This window comes from Peromyscus californicus, unplaced genomic scaffold, assembly GCF_007827085.1.
Source record: "Peromyscus californicus insignis strain IS unplaced genomic scaffold, ASM782708v3 Scaffold_9__1_contigs__length_137607984, whole genome shotgun sequence".
Classification (NCBI taxonomy): Eukaryota; Metazoa; Chordata; class Mammalia; order Rodentia; family Cricetidae; genus Peromyscus; species Peromyscus californicus.
Window position 1 is genome coordinate 74,545,556 of NW_026294617.1, and position 27,195 is coordinate 74,572,750.

The following is a 27,195-nucleotide window of genomic DNA, read 5'->3' on the forward strand; positions in this document are numbered from 1 at the left end:
TGGGGCTGGGGGAGGTGGGTTAAGAAACGGAAGTCAAGATTGGAAGCACTAGGTTTTTTTTTTTTTTTTGGTTTATGTGTAGTGCGCATGGGGGTGGGGAGCGGGCTTGGTGCCGGACGCCCCCACCCGCAGAGACTGGGCTATAAATAGCACAGCAGAGCTCCGCCCCCCCACCCCCCCTCTTCTCTCCTCCGGAGCCGGCGCTGTGCCCGGGGCGCACCGGGAGGAGGGACCAGGATCCAGCGCTGGGGCGCAGATACTGACACCAAGGGAATCCGGGTGCCCCCCCCCACGCCATGTGGGCCCCCAGGTACCCGGCTCCTCCACCCCGGAGGCCCCCCATGGCCCCGGCCTCAATCCTGGCCAGTCAAAGATTATGCGGACATTCAGGTATCTATTTGGGGGTACAGCCTGGGAGGGGGGAAAGAACGAGGAGCAACGGGGAACACAGCAGGGGCAAAAGAATCCCTAATTCTTCCTCCACCTCTTTAGGTCCCAAATGCAAGCTGCTTCCTTCCCCCCCACTCAATTTTTGGGGATGTGGCAATCTAAAAGAGGTTAGGAATAGAAATATGTGTATGACTGAACGGGTGCATGTGTTGTGGGTGGGTGGCGTTCAGTATCCTAGAGAGGGGGATTCCAAGTGTGGATAAGAAAAGGGGGATGTTGGAAAGGTCTGATAAGCCGTGGGGTGCGAATGGGGGGGGTGTGCGAATATCTCTGCGCGTGCATGTACGTATTTGCATGAGCCCTTCAGTGCGGATGCACCCTTCCCACCTCCTCTGGCATGCACTGGGCGGGGAGGGGGGGGAAGGCTCAAAGGCAGGAGTCCAGAGGAAGGACTGTGCATTGGAGGACCCCCCCCTCTCCCGTCATACACCAGGCATCTTCATCGGTGCCTCAGTTTCCCTGCTGAGCCTGTCAATAAGCTCTCTCTCTCCCTCTCTCTCTCTCCTCTTTTTCACAGGGATAGGCTTTACCACCAAGACCTCAGGCCTCTCCACAACCACCACCCCCCACACTCCTAGCCATCTTCGTCAGGTCCCATTCCCGGCTCCATCGGTGCTTTTCGCCCGAGCCGCAGCTATGCTGCACACCGAGGGCCACGCTCTTCTTCGGGCGGTGGGGGTCAGGGTAAGCTGCGCTTGGCCCGTTTGCTTCTGGAGGGAGGAGCCTACGTGAATGAGGGTGATGCCCAAGGGGAGACTGCGCTAATGGCGGCCTGCAGGGCCGCGCTACGACGACCCTCAGAACAAGGCGCGTATGGTACGCTACCTCCTGGAGCAAGGCGCGGACCCCAACATCGCAGACCGGTTAGGACGCACCGCGCTCATGCACGCTTGCGCCGGGGGGTGGGGGGGCCGCCGTGGCCTCTCTGCTCCTGGCCCACGGCGCAGACCCCTCAGTCCGAGATCACGCTGGCGCTTCGGCGCTGGTCCACGCCCTGGACCGCGGGGACCGCGAGACCCTTGCCACGCTGCTGGACGCCTGCAAGGCCAAGGGCACGGAGGTCATCATCATAACCACGGATACCTCGCCCTCGGGCACCAAGAAGACCAGGCAGTATCTCAATTCCCCACCGTCCCCGGGGGGTAGAGGACCCTGCACCGGCTCCTCCTAGTCCAGGGGTCTGCACGTCGCCTTCGGAAGTCCAACTGCAGACTGCAGGAGGAGGACGGGGGTTGTTGTCCCCTCGCGCCCAGGAAGAAGAGGAGGAAAAGAGACATATTTGAATTCCCTCTTCCCTAAGCCCCCTGATGACCCTTCCCCTTCCGAGCCTCTCCCCAAGCCGCCTCGACACCCTCCAAAACCACTCAAAAGGCTCAACTCCGAGCCCTGGGGGCCTTGTGGCTCCTCCTCAACCGGTCCCTCCCGCCGAAGGGGAGACCGGGGATGGAGCGCCTGGCCGGCGGAATTCAACGGCCTGACCCTGACCGGCAGACCGCGTCTTTCTCGGCGTCACAGCACCGAGGGCCCGGAGGACCCGCCTCCATGGGCGGAGAAAGTGACGGGCGGGGGGTCCCCCTCTCGCGCCGAAACACAGCGCCCGAGACTCAGGAGTCTGGTCTGCCTTCAGGGCTACGGCAAAAACTGAGACCGCATGGAGCCGGTGGAGCTCGATACCCCTGGACACTTTTGCCCTGACTCGCCCGAGTCCAGCCGCTTGTCCCTGGAGCGCCGGCGATACAAGCGCCTCTCCGCTGACCCTCCCTCCGGCGGGCTCAATCTCTTCTCCACGCCAAGTCCCAAGAAAGTCTGCCCGGGGCTGTATCCCCGCCTGAGCGGACGCAGGCGGGAGTCCCGGGCTGCTAGAGCGGGAGGGGCTCCGGGACCTTGCTCCTGGACCACATCTCGCAAACGCGACCCGGTTTCTTGCCTCCTCTCAACGTCAGCCCCCACCCCTCCCATCCCCGACATTCGCCCCCAAGCCGGAGGGTCGGGCACCCCTCACTGCCCGCCCCTCCTGGGGCACCAGGGTCTCCCAGGACCAAGCGCAAGTTGGTGAGACGCCACTCCATGCAGAGCTGAGCAGATTCGCCTGCTAGGGGGTTTCCAGAGTCTAGGCGGGCCGGGGGAGCCGGGGCGCTGAGAGAAGTCAGAGAGGCACCAAGGAGGGGAAGAAGGGTCAGGACCCCGATGGCAGGAGAACCAGCTGATACCTCTGACACGGGATCTCTTGCATGTGCTCACGGCACTGTGCACGCACACATGGGTAAGCATGTGTCCACAAGCACAGTACACTTACTAGCGAGGAAGGATTAAATACTGTGTTTACTGGGCGTATAGACCCACGCATTCGTGCCCTGGTCATTTCACACGCACACGGGATTACTTGGGTACCCAGAGGCACAGCACACCAACAAATAGAGGACCACTTGTGCTAGGGTCCCAGGCTCCCTGGCCTTTATTTGGAAGCAGCAGGGAGCCCCCACTTGAGGCTGGTCTCCTGGATCTTTGCTCTCCTGAAAAAGCAATCCCTTGCTTTCTATGTATGCCCGGAGACGTGGCCTATCATACTCTCGCATACTCTATTTTCTCTTCACGAGTATCTCACCCCGTTCTGCAGGTCTTGCTTCTCCATGCCTGGCTCCTTGCTCACACCCGGCTTCCATCCGCTTTTCAGGTTGTCTTCTCTTTTCTGAGGCTCCAGCAGCAGCTCCCGGTCTCGGTTCTGTTGCTGCCTCTCATGCCCTCAACTTCCGGCTTTTTCTTCCCACCTGCTCGCCCCACCCACTCAACACACACCACTAGGGACCGTCTTGTTGACCCCAGGGGGTGGGTCATGGGCTCTAAGTTGCTCTTCTGTGTGTCTGAGCTTATGAACACCCCTACAGGTAGAAGTGGGGAGGAAGCCCAAGTCAGTCCTCTTACCACTTGAAATGTCAAATAAATGTGTTCCGAAGTCTCTGTTTAGTCTCTGCTGCCTGAAGGGGTGGGGTGGGGGTAAAGAGGAGAGGGATGGGGGGGGTGTGATGCTAACTTACCATTACAACCACCCCGGGAGGGTCTCCAAAGGTTACAGGAGCCCGACTGGCCGATTGTGGTTGTAGGTTTTCAGGCATGTGATAGGCCTTCCCTGCAGTCTCCCCTTGCCTGGCCTTTAATGATTTAAGATTCTTACAGAAACATTCCCCCCTTCTCCATAAGCTGATACAACTTCCAATTTTTTGACATTTTTTTTGTTTTGCTCTTGTTTTTTTATAAACACAGGGTTTAATTTCATTTCCCCAGGTGTGCCTCATCCATTTTCTTTTCACCTCCATGTTTAATCTCTGAGCCACCCTAGGAGAGAGGGCGGGGCTGGTAAGCTCACCCAAGACGAAGTAAGGAACGATAATCAATCAACAAAACCGTGTTACAGTGTGTGTGTGCATGGGCGTCTGTGTGTGGGAAAATAGTTGGAACTCAGCCTGAGGAGTTCTATGAACAAAGTGACCCTTTCCAACACATGTCCTGAATTTCTCAGTTTGATAGGTTTCTGCATGTATTCTAGCTCTTTCTTCCTGTACAGTGATAAACACATTCTACTTTCTCTCGCTCCCTTAGTAAATAGCTGAAATCTGAAAACCACCCCTAAATGTAGCATAGAGAAAAGACGAAAACCTTTGGATCAGACCACTTACGTCTGAATCCCCCTTACCATCTAGCTATTCGATTTGGAGGAGTATATCTAGCCTTCCTGAGCATCACTTTCCTTGTTTGTGAAATAATAAAAGTCTGGTTTGTGCTTGCTGCTATTAGGTAAGACAGTGCACTAAAGTATACCACATAGCATGTTCTCACTAAAGTCGGCATCGTGCTCCGTTTTAGCTTCACCACCGATTGTATATGAACTTAGACACTAGTCACATGACCTCTCTGAACCAGACAGGAGATCTCTAAGAATCCTTTCCGGCTACAAGTCTACCCAGCCTTGCATCCAGGCCTATTTTTTCCTTCAAGCCCCGCCCCCAGAGGTCTGTCCGGATTTCTAGCGTTTACCACAGGATTCCCAAAGATGCTCCGAAGCTCTCCCTCTTAGACCGTATCGCGTTTTCTCTGCGCAATTGGCTCCCGCAGCCTCCGCCTTCCTCCATCATTTGCCTAAGGCGGCGCAGGGGCCCGCCCCTTCCCTCCCTCTCCACCAGTGATTGGCATGGCCTCCGGCTCGGCCCCGCCCGCTCTTGACGGACAGCTGGGTCCCGGCACCGCCCTCAGTCCCTCGGCTCCGGCTCACTGCGGGTAGCTGGGACCGTTAGCTCGCCAGGCCGGCCAGCTGCGGGGCCCAGCTCTGCCGCCGGCCGGGATGGAGACGATGCGGGCGCAGCGGCTGCAGCCCGGCGTAGGTGCCGGCGGGAGAGGCACTCTGCGAGCGCTGCGGCCGGGGGTGACCGGCGCCCCGCCGAGCGCCGCCACACCCCCCGCGGGCCCGCCGCCCGCCCCGCCGCCCCCCGCCCCGCCCCCGCCGCCGTTGCTGCTGGCTGGGGCCCCCGGGCTGCCCCTGCCCCCCGGCGCCTCGGGGAGCCCTGCCGTGCTGCGCGAGGCCGTGGAGGCGGTGGTGAGGAGCTTCGCCAAGCACACGCAGGGCTACGGCCGAGGTGAGTGTCGGGGGCTGGCCTCCCTGCGGGACCCACTCTAGGCAGGGGGCCGGCTCCCGCTGGCCTCCCGGTCGGTGGCTCAGCTTGGCGTCCGGCCCTCGCATGCATTTCCTTTTGGGGAGTTTCCTTCTGGACACAGACACAGACACACACGCTTGCGCGCGCGCAGACACACACACACACACACACACACACACACACACACACACACACGGGGGGGGGGGGGAAGAGAAGAGTTATTCATGTATTCTCCAGAGACTCCTTTTTTTTTTTTTCCAGATGCAACCCTCTTTTCTTTAACTTTTTCACTGTCAGCAGCAGAACTCCTGGAGGCTTACGGTTTTAACGTCCTTCTCCCTTTGAGGACCGGCCCCTATTGTGTGGAGTCCTGTCCTTTCTCTCAGACCCAGGACATGCCTCATACCTACACTTCTTTCCTCTCTGATTTCAGCAATTCCTGTACTCCTTAACCCTGACTTTGTAATTCTTCACGTACTTTCTCCACCCCACCCTACCCCCACCATGAAATTTCCGTCCCGACTTCAGATCTGCTGGAGAATTAGGGAGTGCTTTCAAAAGTCACTCACAATAATCGTTTCTTTGAATCTGGACCACTGAGGCCACTGGACCACTGAGGCCGAGCCAGCTTCCTGTGACTTGGTCCCTCACTTCAGTGTCTTTCAGTTGGGAACCTCACAACTCGGGCCTCTGGCTGCCTGGCTCTGTGTTCCTGGCCCCTGCCCAGGAACTGAGGATAAATCGCAGGCCTTGGCTCTCTCAATGCTAAATTCTGTGGAAACGAGCCAGGCAGCAACCCTATTTTGCTTAGAAATCTCCAGCTTAAAGATGCCTAATTTCTGGGAAGAGGGATGTGAGGATTTTCTTTGTTGTTTTTGTTTAGGCAATGTTAACCAATTTCCTGTCAGAACTCTGGTTCCAAATTCAGAGATTAAGCACAAGGAACACACAGTGAAGGATGTGTGAGCCGACTTTAAGTCTGGAATCTCAAACACATCACTTCTGTTTGCTTGATCAGGTCCTACTTGGTCTGAAAGCAACTGTATCCTTTCTATTTTAATAGGAGAAAAGTTGCTCAGCATTCTCTTCCTCCTCCTCCTCCTCCTCCTCCTCCTCCTCCTCCTCCTCCTCCTCCTCCTCCTCCCCTTCTTCCTCTAGCTCCCAACTACTGGCCCTCTCCTCCCCTCCCCCCTCCTTGCCTCTTTCCTTCCTTCTCGAGGAAGCAGGACTGAAAACAGCATGAACAGGCTTTGGAGACCTGTCACTTGCCAGCTCTGTCTTTAGGGGGGACTCATGACTTCACTGAGCAACAGTTTCTTCAAGAGTTGTGCTATGGATTAATTAAGATTCTGATAATTAAGATAATTTAAGGCAACATAATTGGGCACTTAAAATGATTGTTGGCTCAGATTTTCTGGTTAGCCCTTCCTTAAGAACATGTTTCATTTTCTCCTACTCTTAAATATTTGTAGCTTTGTAAAACCAAAGACTTCAATGAAAACAGATGTTCAGATCCACTTTTGTTGCATGTCTGATGGTTCGTTTACTATTAATTTCCCTGCACTCTAACCAGTTTGGATTCCAACCATGGCTAGGACTCTGTGTGGCACTGGGCGTACAAGTGGCTATATTTCAGAAACTCGTGAGCCAACGTAGCTACTTCCCAGATGGGTTCCTAGGTCTGATGAGGCTGTATGACAGAACTGCCGTCAGCTACATCCTGCTGCCTCAGGTCTTTTACGTCAATTCCAAGGGAAACACTTGGCCTCGGGGTGTCGTAGTAGCCAGTAGTCACCCTAATTCTGAAGAGTTCCTCTTGGAAATGTCCAGGTATTTGATGAACATTATAGAGAAATGTAGCCTCTTTCCTTGCCTGTGTTTCTCTGCCCTGAAGAGCCTCTGGCTGGGTGTCTAGAACGGGCGAGGGGAACAAAGGGTTCGCACTGACAAAGAGCAGTCAGTCAGGCTTCAGACTCTGTGGTGAGGCTCTCCTGCAGTCTCCCCACCTCCCACCACACTCTTAGTATTCCTGAGTTTCTGGTTTCCAGTCTGGGTGTCCAGCTAGCGCTGTAGGAGAATTTGGCTCTCTGCTGATTTGGCTCAAAGTCCTTCCCCACATGGAACCGCTTATTCTGCTTCAATTAATGGGCAAAGCTTCCACTGGCATGTACCCATGTACCCTTGTGACTGATGGCATGATAATCAGGGGGTGGCTCGACTGCTCTGAGCATAAGTTACTTTGGTCTCTGTCCAGATCAGCCTTTCATCTGGTAACACCTTACACACCATCTTCAATTCACATCCGTTGTCTTCTTCCTGTCGACTCTAAGCTCACTACTTCCACTACTGACTTTTTAGATCGACCTCCACCAGTGTTGGATCCCAGCAGACACGCACGCACGCACGCACGCATGCACGCACGCGCGCGCGCACACACTTCCCTCTTTTGTTATTTCCCTACTCCCCATTCCCCTACCCATTCCTGCTCAAAAGTCACACACACTGTTGTGCTGGCTATTTTGGTTTGTTTTGGTTTTTCAAGACAGGGTTTCCCTGTGTATCCCTAGCTGTCCTGGAACTCCCTTTGTAGACCAGGCTGGCCTCGAACTCACAGAGATCCACCTGCCTCTGCCTCCTGAGTGCTGGGATTAAAGGCGTGGGCCACCACTGCCCGGCTTGGTTTGGTTTTTGAGAGAAGGTCTTGGTATATAGCCCAGGTTGGCATGGAACTCATTGTGTAGTTCAGGCTTTCGAATTCATGGTGATCCCCCTGCCTCAGCTTCCCAGCTGCTGGGATTACAGGTATGTGCCATCATGCTTGGCTTGCTGTTGGATCTCAAATCACCTCACAGTGTATAGAATTTGGATTGGGGCCCTGGCCCTGTCATACAGTGGCCATGTGATCTTGGCGATACGCCTTATTCTCTTTATGCCTTACCTGTTCCAGTTACCCATTTAACAATATTTACTGTTCACCAGATGGTGGTGTGGTGAACAAGGCCCATATTTAGTCTCTATCTTGATAGAGCTCAGTCTGCTTTAGAGCATGTGTGAGGATTAATGGTGCAATAAAGCAAGATAGTACATAGAAAGAGGGCTTGTCTTGGAGCCAAATGAATTATTATTTCTTAATCCTGCTTCTATTACTTCCGGTCGGTTCCTTAAATTGTATGCTTTTTGCAAAATGAGTATTATAGTACTTGTCTTGATTTAAATTTTTTTTTGTGTGTGTGTATATGAGTGTTTTGCCTGCATGGATGTCTATGCTCCATGTTCATGCCTGGTGCCCACAAAGACCAGAACAGGGTATTGGATCCCCAGGGACTGGAGTTACAGATGGTTTTGAGCCACTATGTGGGTGCTGGGAATTGAACCCAGGTCCTCTGGAAGAGTAGTAAGTATTTTAAACCAATAAGCCATCTCTCCAGCCCAAGAATAAATGAATTTTATGTGATATTTTCTGCTTAGCTACTCTTTGTCATCAGAATCAGATTCTTTTCCTAAAAATGTCACTGGAGCTAAAATAGTATGAGCATTTACAATTTTCGGAAATAATGGATCCGCACCCCTGTGAATTTCTTGTGGCTATCATAACAAAGTATCACAAATTGTGCTGCTTGAAACAACAGAAATGGAGTGGGTGTGGTGGTACATATCGGTAATCTTACTTGGGAGATGGAGGCAGGAGCAACAATGAAATTCATGGCCATCCTTGGCTATATGGGGAGTTTGAAGCCAGCCTGGGCTATACGAACCCTTGTTTCAAAAAACTAAAACGAAATAGTGTGTTCTTTTACAGTTCTGCAGGCCAGACGTCAGCATCAGTATCACTGGGTCAAATGGGTGTTAGCAGGATCCACCAGAAAGTCTAGTCTCCCTTGGCTTCTCCAGCTTCTGGTGGCAGCGGCATTCCTGAGCCCTGATCATGACCACATCACTTCGTGTCTGCCTCCATGCCTTCTCCTCTCCTGTGTTTTGCCAACTCTGAGTGTCCCCTCACAGTTTTATTGTTTCTTTTTGGTTTTTGAGACTGGCTCTTACTTGTGTAGTTCTAGCTGGCCTGGAACTCATAATGCAGATCAGGCTAGCCTTGAACTCATAGCGATCCTCTGGCCTCTGTCTCTTGGTGCCACCAGTATAATCTTTGATGATTTCCCTGAGTCAGATTCCTAAAACACACCTGCAAAGTCCTTGTCACATGAGGTGACATCCGCAGGTTCCAGGGACTAAATAAACACATTTTGATGGGATGCAAAATGTTAATATTTAGCCTTCCTATGGCCCTGTCAAAGTCACTGCTACTTCACAGTGCTGCCCTTCCAAAACTTCCGTACACCATAGGCTAGTCATGGTCTTCTAAAGACTGGGAAGGAATGTTAGGTAAAAGATTGTTGAGCAGCTTCCCTCTTTTCCATAATATGTTCGATGAGCCTCCGCCAGCTTATTCTTACAAACCTGTGTGAACAGGGGAACATTTTACCTTTCAATGTCATTACCTGTTTACTGTCCTTTAACTCCTTCGTCCTCGCCACAGTACTGTCTTTTTTCTTACTTCTCTGTTTGTTTTGTTTTGTGAGGAATGCTCTCTTGTAGTCCTGGCTGGCCTCAGACTTGCAGTCCTTCGGCTCAGCCTCCTCAGGGCTGGGATCATAGATGTATGCTTCCTCCCCTGGCCCTGTAGTTATTCTTTTATTACTACTATTGCTGTTCCTATATCACTCCCCTCATCCTCCACAGCGCTTGGGAATTAAACCCAGAGCTAGAGCTTTGGGCACGTGAGGCCAGTACTCTACTACTGAACTACACCTAGATTTATTCCCTTTTTTAGATCTATTTTATGAGGTAGGTGTGGTGTGTGTGTGTGTGTGTGTGTGTGTGTGTGTGTGTGTGTGTGTCTGGCTGGGTCTATGTGCAGGTGTGTGCATACCCTAGTTCACAAGGAGGCCAGAGGTGGAACTGGATCCCTCAGAGCTGAAGCTGCAGGTGTTTGGTAGACACCTGGCTTGATCTGTGGGTGCTGGGATCCGAACTTTAGTCCTCTGGATTGCTCAACAAGTGCTCTTAACTGCTGAGCTCTCTTCCCAGCCCCTCTCTTTATTCTCACGATTTCAAATGTTCTTTAGTTTCATGGTTTCCCGGGGAGCTAAGGGAAGGGGAGACTGGAGCTGGGGCTTGCACCGAGGCTTCAAGGATGCTAAGCACATATTCTTAACAACCTAGATACAGTTCTAGCCCCGATGTGTTATTTCAGTGTCTTCATCGATGTGGGTATGATTTGTCACTGACATTTCGTTTAGACAGTCATCTAGTGTTTTATTTCCTACAGTAAAACCCTGAACATCCATCCCCTCTGTATCCTCACATCACAGTATAAGGATTTAACATTCTTCACTACTTTGAACTTTAGCTCAACCCAGCATTTTCAGTCATTTCACAAAGCATCGCATCTGTCAAACATATATTCTGTTCAGCACTTTTTCACATATCCTACAGAAACCATTATGTCCTGATTCCTCACTGAAAATCTGATTACAAAAACAAAAACAAACAAACAAACCTGTTGTGTGGCGGTGGCACATGCCTGGAGTCCCAGCACTCGGGAGGCAGAGGCAGGGGGTCTCTGAGTTTGAGACCAGCCTGATCTACAGAGCCAGTTCCAGGACAGACAGGGCTACACAGAGAAACCCTGTCTGCAAACAAACAAACAAACAAAACAACCAACTAACCACCACCACTGCCACCAAAAAAAAACCCCCCCAAAAAACAAAAAAACCTATGGACTCCTCACTTATAATGCACAAACTCACACAAAGCACACATACAGAATTTTCTGTACGTTTCAGGGGACTTGTGAGCCCTTTGGAAGCTCTGACATGGATTGGATCTCGGGCTGGGTTTCCCAAGCTGGAAAGAACATTGGCTTTAGGATATATAGATTCATGCTGCAACTCTGCAGGCCTTGAGCCCTGGAGGAAGTCCTCTGCCCTTCCTCAAGCCTGGCTGAGCTCCTCAGGCTCCGGTCTCCCCCACTCACAGCATTACTCTGAGCATTTTCAAGTGTAGGACATAATGAATTGCTTTAAAATAAAACAAACAGCCGGGCGGTGGTGGCGCACGCCTTTAATCCCAGCACTCGGGAGGCAGAGCCAGGCGGATCTCTGTGAGTTCGAGGCCAGCCTGGTCTCCAAAGCGAGTTCCAGGAAAGGCGCAAAGCTACACAGAGAAACCCTGTCTTGAAAAACCAAAAAAAAAAAAAAAAAAAATAAAACAAACAAACAAAACCCTTTTCCCCACTCTCTCATTTCACACTCAGTGTTTGTGGAATTAGCTCCCCCATTTGACTTTGAATAATCATTTAAAAAACTAAGCCTGTGCTGGATGGCTGTGCTCAGTTTAACTAGAGCTGGGCGGAACATCGGTTTTGAGCAGGCCCTTCCCCAAGGCGGCCTCCCCTTCCCTTTCACTCCCTGTCTTCCCCGTTGTTGGCGTGTTAGGGGAGCTGTCACTTGTCTCAAAGAAGGGACGATGGAGACGGAAAAGAACTCAGGAGAAAGAACAAAGAGAGCGAAGCTCTCTGGGCAGGAGTGACTTGAAGATGGGAAAGAAAGCCTTTCCTTTTGCTAGAAGAGTGAACACTTCAGCAAGTCAGTTACATGTAGGAGATGAGAAAAGGCCTTATGCTGCTTTCCCAACTGGCTGCCATGTGGGGGTCTTTGCTTTAGTTTGCAGAGCAGGTAAGGGCTGACTTACTGGCCACTTGGCTTTGATCCTCTCGCTGGCCAGGGTTGTGCGCTGTTCCTTCCCTCCTTGAAGACTAAGTTTTACTTGATGAAAAGGTTTGGGCCGGGTTCCTCTTCAGAAGCGGAACTGGCTCACAGCTTCGGCCCTGCCCTCGCTAGGTCCATCACCCCATTTGCGCACAGGCCACGGCTCCTGTTGCTGTCCCAGTCAATGACTGAGCACAAACAGGGATGCTAACGCAGGCACATGAGAGATGGAATTCCTTTGACCTAAAGATTTCTTGGCTTGGCCAAACCTTTCTTGGAACTTCATTGCCGCCTGAGCAATCCAACTCCAACCCAACTAAGTCTCTCTCCTTCCACATGTCAGACCTTCCTTCTCCTACTTCTCCGATAAATCTCTTGCATGGTTGTTTTTTTTTGGGGGGGGGGGGGCGGTTTGTCAAGACGGTTTCTCTGTGTAACAAACAGCCCTGGCTGTCCTGGAACTCACTCTGCAGACCAGGCTGGCCTTAAACTCAGAGATCTGCCTGCCCCTGCCTCTTGAGTGCTGGGATTAAAGGCGTGTCCCACCACCGCCCAGCTATCTCTTGCATGTTTATCTCATCTTAGTATTGTCTTCACAGACCAAAACTAACACAATTTGAGAAAACGGATGCGTTTTTGTGGTATCAGGAATGGGAGGGTGGTCATGCTGTAAGGTGCTCGAAGGTGTGTGTGATGATTTATGGGGCTTCAGTGAAAGCCATTTGAAGTGTTTGGAGACCAGGTGATCCATTCCACCGCTGAACTGACCTGATCCCCCCTTCCTATATAAAATCTACCGCTTTGAATCTTGCCCTAGACAAGGCCCTGCTCAGCCTCTTCGCTGCCGTCGTCTGCAGCTGCATCCTGAGTTTCACATCCCTTCATTTCCCTGCAGCCACAGTGGTGTCCTATTCCACGTGCTGGCTGTGCTCCATCCTCGCTCACAGCCTTCATGCCCACTGTTCTGTCTACGGAATGCTGTCCTCTCATCTTTTGCCTAAGGAGTCTCTGCGCATACTTCAGTCTAGTCATCACCCCCTCAAGGTGGCTTTTTTGATCTTCTTAACACTAGGTGAGAGCTGGGTGTGATGGCTCACACCTTTAATCCCAGCACAGGGAGACAGAGGCAGGTGTGTCTGTGAATCTGAGGACAGCCAGGAATATACAGTGAGACTCTGTCTCAAAAAACAAAACCAGTCAATCACCCAACCAACCTCTCAAAAACACTAATCAGAAACGCCTACAACAGTTCTCACTGGCTATCGCTCTTATCAGGGTTGCAGTCGGCTCAAACACTTGAGATTGTCTGGCCAATGTCTTTCCCCTTCTTTACAATGTTGCCCAAAAGAAAAGGAGCCGTTGTCTCAGCCTAGGGTCTGGTTCACAGTCAGTCACAGAGCAGACACTTGGTAATATGTTTGTGGAATGATCAAGCCCATCCATCAAGGAATGGCAGGGAATGCTCTAGAATACTGTGTCGTGTCTGGAGTTTGATGTTTCCCTGCTTACAACTAATAACTTCGCCGATCCTGTTTAATAAGTGCTTCGAAGTCACACGATTTCTGAACTGGAGATAATGGACTTTATGACTCACAGCACAGCAGAGAGCATCAGGTACCGTAGGTGTTTCAGTCTTCCTGCTTCCTAAGTCTGAAGCAGAAGGCTCAGCTGGGTTTCATCATGAGAGAGCAACACTGAGCTCCAGAACCTTCCCTTTTGTAATAAGCACTAAGCAAGCGTGTTCTTCTTATTTATTTATTTTGTCGTCGTCGTCGTCGTCGTCGTCGTCGTCATCATCATCAGCATCAGCAGCAGCATCAGCAGCATCATCATCAGTTTTGTGAGACAAGGTCTCACTCAGTAGCCCAGGCTTGCTCGGAACTTACTTTGTCTACTGTCTCCCAGGCAGGTCTCAATCTTGAGGTAGCCCTATCGTCTCAGCCTCGCGAATGCTGGAAATAGAGGTGTGAGCCCCTCTGCGGGCAGCAAGCTCCTTGCATCTCCCTTCCTGCAAACACAGCCCTGCGAAGTGGCCCGTGGAAAAAGTAGGCAGGGTTTTGCAGGGTTGCCGCAAACCCAGTAAGGTGTGGAGGAGCAGAAGAGACCCACAGGGAGTATTGCCCAATAAAAGGTCCCTCTACAAACCATTTATACCCAGACAAAGCCTCCGAAGAGCATCCACACCCTCCATTCCCTCTCACAGTATACACATGCATTCTCGACTGGAAAGGAACTGATCATTGGTTTACTCACTTGAAGCAGAAGTTGGAGTCTTATTTCCTTGAATGGCAGGGTTGTCTAAAGTTTTCAGAACACTGGGGGGGGGGGCTAGGTTGGCTATGCCTGTAGTTCCAGAATTTAGGAGACTGAAACAGAAATGTCTCAAGCTCTGGGCCAGCTTGGGTTGCACAGTAAGACTGTTTCTCAAAAACTAAGTGGCTGGAGAGATGGCTCAGCAGATCTGGTTTGGTTCCCAGATCCCACATGGTGGCTCTCAGCCATCCAAAGTTCCAACTCCAGGGGATCTGACACATGCTTCCGACCTCCACGGGTCCCTCCCACATGTGCTCAGGCATACATCCAGGCAAAAAGCACTCACATACATAAAAGAAAATAAATAAATCTAAAATTCTACTGCTTAAATGACTGAGCCATTTTTTTCTCAGCCCCACAAAACAACTTTTAAATGAAACATTGTAACACAATACAATCCAAAAATATACTAATTTTATAATTACATGCTGGGGAATAATGGGAAAATATTAAGTCTTTGTTTTCCGTAATTAAATGATTATGTTCCTATAAGATCTGAAAACTTTGTGTTAGAGGCACTGCAGTTGGTGACATGCAAGGGTCTCCAGGCCGGGCAGGAGGAGGGTCTCCAGGCCGAGCAGGAGGGTTTCAGCCACCTTAGTGGCAGCATGAGGCACCAAGGCTGCAGTGTCGCAGAGACACTCCACCACCACACTGTCAGAGACACCTTGGTTCATTTCACATTTGATTTGGATTAATTTTCAATTACAGCACATTCAGAAGCCTTTTGCTCTTCTGTCTCCCACTATCCCATGTATTTACCTGACCCCATATAAGGTCACGAGAAGCTAGGAGCAGGAGGACCGGGGAGGAGGGAAGCCCAACTTTGGTATGCCGATCTGTCGGTCTACGTTTACTAATTTAAGGGTTTTAAATGATGACCAGGAGCAAGAGACTTGGTCCAGGCACCTAAAGCCCAGCGGTCCCTGGAGCTGCTCTCTGGTCTGAGCTACCTGCTTCTCCTCTTGCAGTGAACGTGGTGGAGGCTCTGCAGGAGTTCTGGCAGATGAAGCAGTCCCGGGGCGCCGACCTGAAGAATGGGGCTCTGGTGGTCTACGAGATGGTCCCTTCCAACAGCCCTCCCTACGTCTGCTACGTCACTCTGCCAGGGGGAAGTTGTTTTGGGAGTTTCCAGGTAAGAGTTACAAGGCAGCAGCGTAAGGACAAGTGTGTACGTGCTAATAAGGGCTTTATTACTTTGGCCATTAATCTCTGCCTGAAGTCACATATTTGAGTCACCAACTCTGGGCAAATCCTCCTGGCAAGCACCAGAGGCTCATGAGGTCACCGAGGTGCCTCATCAGCATGCTCTCTTTCATCCTGCAAAAACTCAAACCCATCTCAAATTTGATTGTGCCCTCTCTTACTATATCAGACTCCCAGCACCCAACCTTTGCACTAATCTGGCTTTCACAATTGCACTCCAACTTCCTGTCATTTCTTCTTTTTTAACTGTGTAGGGGTGTTTTGCCAGCTTGTATGTCTGTGCGTCACATGTGTGGAGTGCCCCAGTACCCTGGAACTAGAATCCCAGATGCTTGTGAGCTGCCATGTGGGTGCTGGGAATCAAACCTTGAGTCCTCTGGAAGAGCAGCCAGTGTTCCCAACCACTGACCCCATCTCTCCAGCTCTGATTTTATTCTTTAAAATAATTTGTTTATTTATTTATGTGCATTGGTGTTTTGCCTGCATGTATGTCTGTGTGAGGGTGTCAGATCCACTGGAACTGGAGTTACAGACAGTTGTGAGCTGCCATGTGGGTGGTAGGAATTGAACCCCGGGTCCTCTGGAAGAGCAGCTGGTCCTCTTAACCTCTGAGCCATCTCTCCAGCCCCTGATTTTATTTTTAATTACATGTATATGTATGTTGTCTGTGTGGGGAATGTATGAGTGCTGGTGCCACTGAAGCCAGAGATGATGGTAGATCCCCTGGGGCTGGTGTTACAGGTGGCTGGAAACCTTGTGATGTGGGTACTGAGAACTGAACTCAGGTCCTCTGGAAGAGCAAGAAGTGGTCTTAACTACTAAGCCATTTTTTTCCAGCCCCTCTTCCTCCTCCTCCTCCTCCTCCTTTTCCTTCTCCTCCTCCTCCTCCTCTTCCTCCTCCTCCTCCTTTTCCTTCTCCTCCTCCTCCTCCTCCTCCTCCTCCTCCTCCTCCTCCTCCTCCTCCTCCTCCTTTAAAGACAGGCTTTCATGTAGCCCAGCCTAGCCTCAAACTATGTAGCTAAGGATGATCATGCTGAACTTGTGATCCTCCTGCCTCCATCTCCCAAGTGCTGGGACTATCTGTGTATGCAGTGCTTGGGACTGACCCCAGGGCCTCCTACATGCTAGGCAAACACTACAGATGAGTGCCAGCCCCAGCCCCCAGAGTACACTGTTTTGAAATTTTTCCTATTGCTAACATTCTGTACAGATATGAAGCGCTGGCCATGGTGGAGAGAGTAACTACCTTCATAGGACAGTAAGAAGTTACAGGTGGAGAGTAACTACCTTCATCGGACAGTAAGAAGTTACAGGTGGAGAGTAACTACCTTCATAGGACAGTAAGAAGTTACAGGTGGAGAGTAACTACCTTCATAGGACAGTAAGAAGTTACAGGTGGAGAGTAACTACCTTCATAGGACAGTAAGAAGTCACAGGTGGAGAGTAACTACCTTCATCGGACAGTAAGAAGTTACAGGTGGAGAGTAACTACCTTCATCGGACAGTAAGAAGTTACAGGTGGAGAGTAACTACCTTCATAGGACAGTAAGAAGTTACAGGTGGAGAGTAACTACCTTCATAGGACAGTAAGAAGTTACAGGTGGAGAGTAACTACCTTCATAGGACAGTAAGAAGTTACAGGTGGAGAGTAACTACCTTCATAGGACAGTAAGAAGTTACAGGTGGAGAGTAACTACCTTCATAGGACAATAAGAAGTTACAGGTGGAGAGTAACTACCTTCATAGGACAGTAAGAAGTCACAGGTGGAGAGTAACTACCTTCATAGGACAGTAAGAAGTTACAGGTGGAGAATAACTACCTTCATAGGACAGTAAGAAGTTACAGGGCTAAAGAGAGTTGAGCCGTTACGAGCACTTGCTGCTCTTTCAGAGGACCGAGTTCAGATCCCAGCACTCACACCAGACAGCCCAAAACCACTATAACTCCAGCTCCAGCGACCTGACACTCTCTAATGACACAAGCGCACACACGCGTAAAAGTAAAAAAACAAATTATAAAAACTTTAAAAGAAATTATTGTAGATTGATATGAATATAATCATCAAGAATTGACTCCCCACCCACATTTCAGACAGGAAGGCAGTCTTCCAAAATGTCAACTTGAGTCTGCACAGAAGTTTAAAGAATCTAACCAACAGACACCTTGGGTTAGTTTTGGTGTGGTTGTGTCACCTTCAGATAAGGTAGGGACCCTTGCTGTTTCCATAGCTCCTTGGGTCCCCCATTGTCCCGGCCAGCAGGATCTTCAACGGAGACCCTAGAAGGGGGAGTGGGGAATGAAAGGGACAAGAGACACAAAGAATTGACAGCAAGACGGTATTCTGATCAAGCTGCAAAATTTTATTTTTCTCAGGCAGGTTTTATAGCAAGCGGAGCAGGAAGCTTTCTCTGGGAAAGAAACCAAGCAACCCAGCCGCAAAATATTCTTACTAATGGTCAGTGTAGTAAAAAGATAAGGAAATTTTCTAATAACTCGGGACTTGTCCAGGCATGTCACAAGTTTCTGGTTAAGTGGCTCAATACTGGAGAACAGAAACTTAACTCAGGCAGGCAATATGGCATGGCTCTTCAAATTGTCCCCAGCACCCCACCATATTAACTTACATCATTATTGATTATCTCTTCAAGGGTTCTGGAGTGTTCGGGTTTTTTTTTTCCTGGCTCTGTATATATGTATATGTGTGCGCATACACATAGGATTGAACCCAGGGCCTTGCAAACTGTCTTCTTTCTTATTTGGTATTGAAAATCTGCCACCTGCTGGGCAGTGGTGGGCACACCTTTAATCCCAGCACTCGGGAGGCAGAGCCAGGTAGATCTCTGTGAGTTCAAGACCAGCCTGGTCTACAGAGTGAGTTCCAGGACTGCCAGACCTGCTTCACAGAGAAACCCAGTCTCAAAAAACCAAACAAAAACAAAAACACGCCACCCACTCAGACCCGAGCACATAGACAATCACCTGTTGCATTTGAATGAGAACCGCTGTAGCTCTCAGTTCTTGCCTCAAACAGGAAGCCCTGAGGAAACCTTGTTTACTTAGTTTGTTTTTCTGGACAGGGTTTCTCTGTAGTCCTAGCTGTCCTTGAACTCACAATGTAGAACAGGCCGGCCTGGAACCCGTGGAGATCTGCCTGCTTCTGCCTTGGAGTGCTGGGATTAAAGGCATCACGACGACTGGCTTGGAAGCCTTGTTTTAAACCACATGACTAAGCTTTTTGACTCAGCACTTGAGCCATTTCAGGTAAATAAATACAAGCCCAGCCTGGGAAGACGAATGTTTACATTTGGTTTTCCCTTTTCATGTGTGTGGTGTGCAGCTAGTGTGTGCAAGTACACTTTTGTGTGTGCATGCAGACTCCTGCGTTGATGTGGGCAGACGTCCTCAACCGCTCTTCCACCTTACTCACTGAAGCAGTCTCTCAGTCAAACCCAGAGTTGCCAACATGGTGGTCTCGCTAGCCAGCCTCCTTTAGGGATCCCATCTCTGCTGTTCCGAGACTGCAGTTTCAGACAGGCATTATGGGGGTTCCGGAATCTGGGGTCTGAATTCTGGTTTCACACTTTAACCACTGAGCCCTCTCAGCCCCCATGTTTCTTACTAAAGAATACTATGGCTCCTTCTCACCTCATCACAGTCTGAAGGGCAGTTTGAACTTTACGATGCTCATAAAGGAACTTTTTGAACTGAAATGATCTCTTCTTGGCCTCTTCAGCTCGTTGTTTTACATCCACCTTGGCAGATGGAACTCTCCCAGTAGCTTTCTTCACAGCCGACTTTTCAGACGCAGTGTTATAGGATAAAGCAGTTAACGGGCTGGAGCTAAGGTAGAAAAGGGAACTGAAGAAACAGGAAGTGTTAGTGTGAATGTATCAAGCTCCATATGCCGTCTCAGAGGGAACAGTCCACTGAGGGAAATTAGGAGGAGTTAACGGTGATAGTTAAGTGACGAACATCTCCCACTCTCCTTTTAAAAGCTGAAACATCAAACCAGTGTGGTGCGGCATGTCTTTAAGCCCAGCACTGGGGAGGCATGGGGATCTCTGTGTGTTCAAGGCCAGCCTGGTCTACATAATGAGCTCCAGAACAACCAGGGCTACAGAGACCTTGTCTCAAAAAGCAAAAAGCCACACCATTCCTCTTAATCATGAATGGCAGAGGGTCCAGAGGCTTCCTCAGTACCTGACAAAAAGACTACTTATACCAGAGCAGTATGATGGTGAGGGATCTGAAGTTGGGATGGGCCAAGCCTTCTGAAAATCAGATTTGCCCTGCTGCCCATGTTGGCTACAGTTTAAAACAAGTTGATGTTTCCCCTGCTTTCCTCCGTCAGCCTTCCTTCCCTCAGCTACCTATCTTCCTGCATCTACGGGGGTGGGGTGTGGGGTGGGGGGGACATCTTCAGACTTAGACCCTGTGGAGGAAGCTCCTGTGGCCTGCCTGTTTACAGCTAAGACTGAAGAGCAAGACTCCCATATGGATGCTTCTAATGGGACATGACGTGTTTTCATCTTGGGTTATCTAGAATTCAGACATCCTTGCCTGAGGAGCTGGCCAGGATCTGGCTTTTGAGTAATTAGTTCTGTTGACAGTTTAAATAGAGGCATTTTTCATGTCTTATGGTTATATGCTGACTTCAGCAGCCTTCCCCGCTCTGCATTCAATTTGGTGTGAGCTAGTCATCTCCAATTCTTTAATGACTTCAGGATGTTGAGTCAAAGTTATGTTTTCAAACACCCCAGCCATTTCACAGTAAAGCTTCGGAAAGTGTGATGAGCACAACTGATTCATCTACGGTGTCCAAATGCCTTCCTCCTCAGTGGCGTGCTTCCTGCTGTTCCTTCCTCCCTCGTAGATGCACAAGTACATACTCTCACTCTTTCTCCCCTGCCTAGTTTTGCCCCACAAAAGCTGAGGCCCGGCGAAGTGCTGCGAAGATTGCGCTAATGAACTCCGTGTTTAACGAACATCCATCCCGAAGAATTACTGATGAGTTCATTGAGAAGAGTGTCTCAGAGGCCCTGGCATCTTTCAATGTAAATAACTTGGACATGGGAGGAGGGAGAGTGGGGGGTGGGAGAGCAAGGGAACCCATGTGTTTTTGTTCTTTTCTGTCTGCATTTCTCTTCTGTTTATTCCATCAATATTTTTGTGTGTCATGTGCTCCATATCTGTCTTTAATTCTATATCTGTGTTTTTATGTTTAATGATTTGTCTCTTTGTGTTTCTTTTATATCTAGATACTTTTAATTCAGGATGTGTGGAATTCAAAAAATTTTATGATAGTCATGGTGATACATACATACATACCTTAAGTCCAGCAGTCAGGCAGATCAATGTGAGTTCCAGGATAGCCAGGGCCAGAGGGAGAACCTATCTCAAACAAACAAAAACAATACTAAAACCTTTATCATGTCTGTATGCAAGCCATGGTGCATATGTAGAGGTCAGAGGACAACTTCTGGAAGGCCATTCTGGTTCTCCCTTTCTACCATGAAGGATCTAGTGTCAAACTCAGGTTTCCAGGCTTGGAGGAAGTATCTTTACCTGCTGAGCCATCTCACTGGTCCCAATTTATGGAATTCTAGAGCTTTAAAATAATGAAATAATTTCATGCTTGACTTTTACTTCTAAGTTTGGTTTAAAATTTCAGTTCCTGTTCCTTAAAAATAGGTAGCTCTGCAGCATGGGCTAGGGAGAGGTGCCCTCCTCCCCCAGTCAACACCTGAGGCAGGTGGGAGAGCTGGCCCTGCCCCTCATTAGCTGCAGCACTCAGGGAGAGTGGCCCACACCTCACGTAGGCAACACAGTAGAGCTGGCCCTGAAGGTGCAGGTGTGGGAGAACTGACCCTGAGGACATGAAGGTGGAGGTGTGGGAGAACTGACCCTGAGGACATGAAGGTGTAGGTGTGGGAGAACTGACCCTGAGGACATGAAGGTGGAGGTGTGGGAGAACTGACCCTGAGGACATGAAGGTGTAGGTGTGGGAGAACTGACCCTGAGGACGTGAAGGTGGAGGTGTGGGAGATCCGACCCTGAGGACTTGAAGGTGTAGGTGTGGGAGATCCGACCCTGAGGATGTGAAGGTGGAGGTGTGGGAGATCCGACCCTGAGGACATGAAGGTGTAGGTGTGGGAGATCCGACCCTGAGGACTTGAAGGTGTAGGTGTGGGAGATCTGACCCTGAGGACTTGAAGGTGGAGGTGTGGGAGATCCGACCCTGAGGACTTGAAGGTGGAGGTGTGGGAGATCTGACCCTGAGGACTTGAAGGTGGAGGTGTGGGAGATCCGACCCTGAGGACTTGAAGGTGGAGGTGTGGGAGAACTGACCCTGAGGACTTGAAGGTGGAGGTGTGGGAGATCCGACCCTGAGGACTTGAAGGTGGAGGTGTGGGAGAACTGACCCTGAGGACTTGAAGGTGGAGGTGTGGGAGATCCGACCCTGAGGACATGAAGGTGTAGGTGTGGGAGAACTGACCCTGAGGACGTGAAGGTGGAGGTGTGGGAGATCTGACCCTGAGGACATGAAGGTGTAGGTGTGGGAGAACTGACCCTGAGGACGTGAAGGTGGAGGTGTGGGAGATCCGACCCTGAGGACGTGAAGGTGGAGGTGTGGGAGAACTGACCCTGAGGACGTGAAGGTGGAGGTGTGGGAGATCCGACCCTGAGGACGTGAAGGTGGAGGTGTGGGAGATCTGACCCTGAGGACTTGAAGGTGGAGGTGTGGGAGATCCGACCCTGAGGATGTGAAGGTGGAGGTGTGGGAGATCTGACCCTGAGGACATGAAGGTGTAGGTGTGGGAGATCTGACCCTGAGGACTTGAAGGTGGAGGTGTGGGAGATCCGACCCTGAGGACTTGAAGGTGGAGGTGTGGGAGAACTGACCCTGAGGACTCTAAAGCAGGAGAACTGGCCCCGCCCCTTGCTCATCACTGCAAGGGATGAACTAGCCAGGGCAATGCAGGAGAGCTCACCCTGGTGGTCAGGACAGGAGAGCTGGTGGGCTGACCAACCCTGCAACTACCCAGAACCAGGGTTATGAGATAGCCTACCCCAACGTCCACCCCATCTGTGATCTGCTGGAGCACCTAGAGGGTGGGGAGCTTGGTCCTACAGACCCAGGACTGCAGGATCTTTACAACACAGGGCAGCAACAGGCTGTCCAGGAAGAGTCCCAGTGAGGGCCAGTGTCGATGGTGTAGCAGAGACTGGGGGCCTCCAACCAGACCAATGATTCTCTGCAGTGAATGCCTGCATATAAAAATGTATGAATAAAGGAGTTTACTGTGTGACTCACTCTGTCCCACTGCAGCTTCCATGACAATATTTTCCCCTTCTTCCTTTCTTTCCCTGCTTTTTCTCTTAAATTTTCTCTTGTTTTATTTTGGGGTGGGGAGGGAGATGGGTAGGATTGGGAAGCATGATATATGAAAGACACAAAGAATTTAAAAAGGGGAGGGAGCTTTGTGAGTGGAGACAGATTTAGAACTTGATGGCCATTCACTGTACCCAATCACAGAGCTGAGTTTCCTGAGAGACGGAGAGAGGAAGAGGCCCAAAGCCAATCTCTGGCCTCCACACTAGTGTGCACACAGAATATACTCTTAACTATTTATTTTTATTTCAATGTAGCAACTGAAAAATTTAAAATCAAATGTGGGAGCTGGAAGAACGGCTCAGCAGTTAAGAGCACTTGCTTTCTCAGAGGACCCAGGTTCAGTTCCTGTGTCAGGAGAGCCGCCTGGAACTCCAGTTCTAGTGGATCTGCTACCTTCTTCTGGCCTCTGTGGGCATTTGCACACATGACACACACATTTAAAAAATCTTTAAAAAAGTAAATACGGGGCTGGAGAGAGAGTGCAGCGCTGAAGAGCACTGGCTGCTCTTCCAGAGGACCTGGGTTCGATTCTTAGCACCCACATGGCAGCTCACAGCTGTCTGTAACTCCAGTTCCAGGGGATCTGATGCCTTCATGCCAATGCACATAAAATAAATTATTTTAAAAAAAGTAAACACATGGCTCATGAAGGGCTGGATGATGGGTTAGCATATAAAGCATTTGCCTTGCAAACAGGCAGTCCTTAGTTTGATCCCCAAAGCCCATTTAAAATGCTAGTGTGGTGGCTCATGTGTGTAGTCCAGAGCTGTGTATCCCTGGGGCTCTTTTGCCAGCCAGTCTGGCATAATTGGTGAACCTCGGGCCAACAACACTCTGTCTCAAAGGAGGTGGTCAGTGTTTCTGAGGAATAACTCTTGAAGCAATCCCCTGGCCTCCAGATGAGTACACATTACACACGTGTGCACCGGTGCACACACTCACAAACATGCACAAACATGTTACTAATTTCTATTGGATAATGCTGGTCCAAATGATAACTCTGATTGAAAACCTCCTTGTCTTTTTCTTTCTTGTTACCAGGGTAACAGAGAGGAAGCAGACAACCCAAACACAGGGATTGGTGCGTTCCGATTCATGCTGGAATCTAATAAGGGCAAGTCAATGCTGGAGTTCCAGGTACTGTCCCACCTGCTTCCCTGGCTCTAGTCACACAGGTCAGCCCGACGCACCAGCTAGTTATCTCTACCTCATTATTCTGAAAAAAGGTGGAGAGAAGGTGGTTAGATCATCAAAGTACAGTTACCTTTCTTCTCCCAAGTTACACCAGAGTTCATTACATGTTAGATGCTTCCACAGGTACATTTTATAAAAAGTTCCCCATTTGACTCTGATGCGGTCTAACTTAAAATCACTATCCTGATGGTATTAGCCAGGATTCTCTGGAGAAACAGAACAGATAGAACATGTGTTCCTCTCACACACAGTTTATTAGAATGGCTTGTAGGCTGTGGTCTGATTTTTCCAAACAAAGGCTGTCTCTAGGAATCCAGTAGCTGTTCAGTCCTCCAGGCTGGATGTCTTAGCTGGTCTTCAGTATATACCAGAATCCCAAAGAAGTGGGCTGTAATACCAGTGATGGAATGGACTTGCTGTGAAAGAAAGTTTCCGTCTTCCGTTTCCTTTATATGGGCTGCCACAAGTGTGGCCCAGGTTTGAGGGAGGTGTGTGTGTGTGTGTGTGTGTGTGTTCCCACTTCAAATGATCCAATCAAGAAAAGAACCTCACAGTGTACCCAGCAGCTTGGGGTTTAGTTAATTCCAGGTGTTATCAAGTCAACAACCAAAATTAGCCATTACACTGGTATTTCCTATCTTCTTCCCTCAGGAGCTAATGACAGTTTTTCAGCTGCTGCACTGGAATGGCAGCCTTAAGGCCATGAGGGAAAGACAGTGCTCTCGACAGGTAAGAGTCAGCTGAGGGAAAAGGGCAGAAGAGCTGCCTTGGGCTGTGTTAAGCGGCTGCCAGGCTGTAACTACTGAAGGCCTTATTTCAGAATTCTCTTTGCTCTTTCATTCTTTTGGTTTTGTAGTTGTTTTTTTTTTTTTTTTTTTGGTTTTTCAAGACAGGGTTTCTCTGTGTAGCTTTGCGCCTTTCCTGGAACTCACTTGGTAGCCCAGGCTGGCCTCGAACTCACAGAGATCCGCCTGGCTCTGCCTCCCGAGTGCTGGGATTAAAGGCGTGCGCCACCACCGCCCGGCTGGTTTTGTAGTTTTTTGAGACAGGGTTTCTCTGTGTAGCCTGGGCTATCCTGGAACTCGCTCTGTAGACCAGGCTAACCTTGAACTTGAGATCCACCTGCCTCAGCTTCCTGCAGGCGCCAGCCTGTTCTTGTATTCTTTGCTCTCTGCATGCCACTGTGGTCCTTTCACCTCCTTCCCGACTGTAGTTCCCTTACAGAACCCTCTGGCTGAATCGGGCTTGGCAGCTCCCACCTCTAATCCCAGCACTTAGGAGGCAGTTCCATGCAGCTAGTGCTAAATAGTGAGACCCTGTCTCAAAACAAAACAAACTACCCCCCCTTGGCCTCTCTGTTCCCTAGCTGCCATGACATGAACTAGTCTGTTCCCTCATGATGAGCAGTCAACTCTGAAACTGTCACACTCTGGGTGTCTTTCTCACTGAGAAGCAGGAAGGACCAAGTCTATCACATTAACATAATTTTGCCAAGTTATGGGCATTTCCACAGACCCTTGAGCAAGTGTTCATGGTGACTTGAGACAGCGTGCTGAGGTTTTCACACATTCAGGAGATTTTGTTGTTTTTAAAAGATGACCACATTTCCCACCTCAGTCAAACACCCGCACGCTGCTGGGGCACTGGAAGGGGTTGCCTGCCCCTGAGCTCTGAGCCCTGGCTGCTGTCTGTGCACATATTCACCTCCCCCCACTTCTTAGTTACTCAAACTCTTATAACACAGGGGCAAACAAATCTTTGTAGGTCACGTGCTAACTTCAGTTCAGACATCAAGGCTAATTGCGGTGACTGTGCTATATACTGTGTATGACATGTGCCTGTCTGTTGGGGTTACTGTGCTATATGGTATGTATGACTGACTCATCTTTACCATTGGGGTCCCTGTGCTCTATGTTTTTACCTTCTCAGTGATCTTTGCATTCCTCTCTCTGACCAGGAGGTGTTGGCTCATTATTCACACCGGGCCCTGGATGATGATATTCGCCACCAGATGGCTCTGGACTGGGTGAGCCGGGAGCAGAGTGTGCCGGGGGCACTGTCTAGGGAGTTGGCCTCCACTGAACGGGAGCTGGATGAAGCCCGGCTGGCGGGCAAGGAGCTGCGCTTCCACAAGGAGAAGAAAGACATTCTCATGCTGGCTGCGGGGCAGCTGGGCAATATGCACTCCTCCAGCTGCTGAGCATCTGCTGCCCTCTATTGCCATGCTCTTCAGTCCTTTTTTGTATGTCTCCTTTCTAAGGCGTAGGATGATTTCTGTATATACTTTCTCAATTTTATACTTTAAAATATAGAGAGATATATATGTATAAATTCTATACCTGGATTCCTATTTGCTGAGATCCCTTTTCTAACTTCCAGTTTGGGGATGTAGTTACCTTTGCAGTATCACTGTTTCATTTTAGAGCTTTGTTGACTTTTCAACCTTCAAATTAAGGATGTAATTCATTTCAGTAGTACAGTACAATTTACTAAGCGTTCATGTCTCTCTTTCTTAAAATAGCAGCTCGTCAGGCAGTGGTGGCGCACACCTTTAATGGCAACACTTGGGAGGCAGAGGCAGGTGGTTCTGAGTTTGAGGCCAGCCTGGTCTACAGAGCAAGTTCTAGGACAGACAGAGCTGTTACAACAGAGAAACCCTGTCTCAAAAAACCAAAAACTAAAACAAAACAAAGCAGTCAGGTGTGATGGCTCATAGCTGTAATAATCTCTGCACTCAGCAGTCTGAGACAGTATTGCTGTGAATATGAGGCCGGCCTGCACGACACAGTCAGTTGCAGGTCAACATGGGCTACAGTGTCTCAGATGTTCTCAAAGCCCTCCTCTCCTACATATAAAACAACAGCTGGAATAAGGAGTATGTGCCCCACTTCATCCACGATCCTGCTTTCTCTAGACGGAACCAGGGTGAGTGTGGAGCCTTTGGCTTGAGGTGGGCCTTCTGATACTCCTTTCCTGCTTACTCTCCTCCTTCCTTGCCTCCAAAGGCTCCTTTGTTTAGGGGCTTCCCTACCTTATCCAGAAGGAACAGGAGATCTGGCTTCTTTTTGGCTGGCCTGGAACTCATTCTGTAGACTAGGAGGGCGTCATATTAGTGGCAATATTCCTGCTGAGATTATAGGCATGGGTCACCATGCCTGACCTGGTTTTTATTTTGAAGTCTCTCCTGAGAAACTGCCCAAGAACAAGAGAATTATAAATCCA

General features: G+C 49.8%; 2 protein-coding genes across 2 annotated transcripts; both read left to right on the plus strand.

Annotated features, from left to right (window-relative positions):
- The first annotated feature begins 1,071 nt into the window (after positions 1 to 1,071).
- Ankrd34a (ankyrin repeat domain 34A) lies at positions 1,072 to 3,408 on the plus strand. Its single transcript, XM_052730348.1, is given in 17 exon segments — positions 1,072 to 1,125; positions 1,128 to 1,232; positions 1,234 to 1,347; positions 1,349 to 1,588; positions 1,590 to 1,715; positions 1,717 to 1,743; positions 1,745 to 1,840; positions 1,842 to 1,880; positions 1,882 to 1,908; positions 1,910 to 2,020; positions 2,023 to 2,094; positions 2,096 to 2,188; positions 2,190 to 2,243; positions 2,245 to 2,400; positions 2,402 to 2,443; positions 2,446 to 2,526; positions 2,528 to 3,408. Coding segments are annotated over 17 exon segments (1,485 nt in total). The 5' UTR covers positions 1,072 to 1,086; the 3' UTR covers positions 2,591 to 3,408.
- A 1,300-nt stretch (positions 3,409 to 4,708) lies between these two features.
- Lix1l (limb and CNS expressed 1 like) lies at positions 4,709 to 26,471 on the plus strand. Its single transcript, XM_052730349.1, has 6 exons — positions 4,709 to 5,078; positions 15,148 to 15,311; positions 20,297 to 20,437; positions 23,821 to 23,916; positions 24,625 to 24,702; positions 25,931 to 26,471. Exons 1-6 carry the CDS (start codon positions 4,787 to 4,789, stop codon positions 26,171 to 26,173), a joined length of 1,014 nt encoding a protein of 337 aa, XP_052586309.1. The 5' UTR covers positions 4,709 to 4,786; the 3' UTR covers positions 26,174 to 26,471.
- Positions 26,472 to 27,195: the final 724 nt, after the last annotated feature.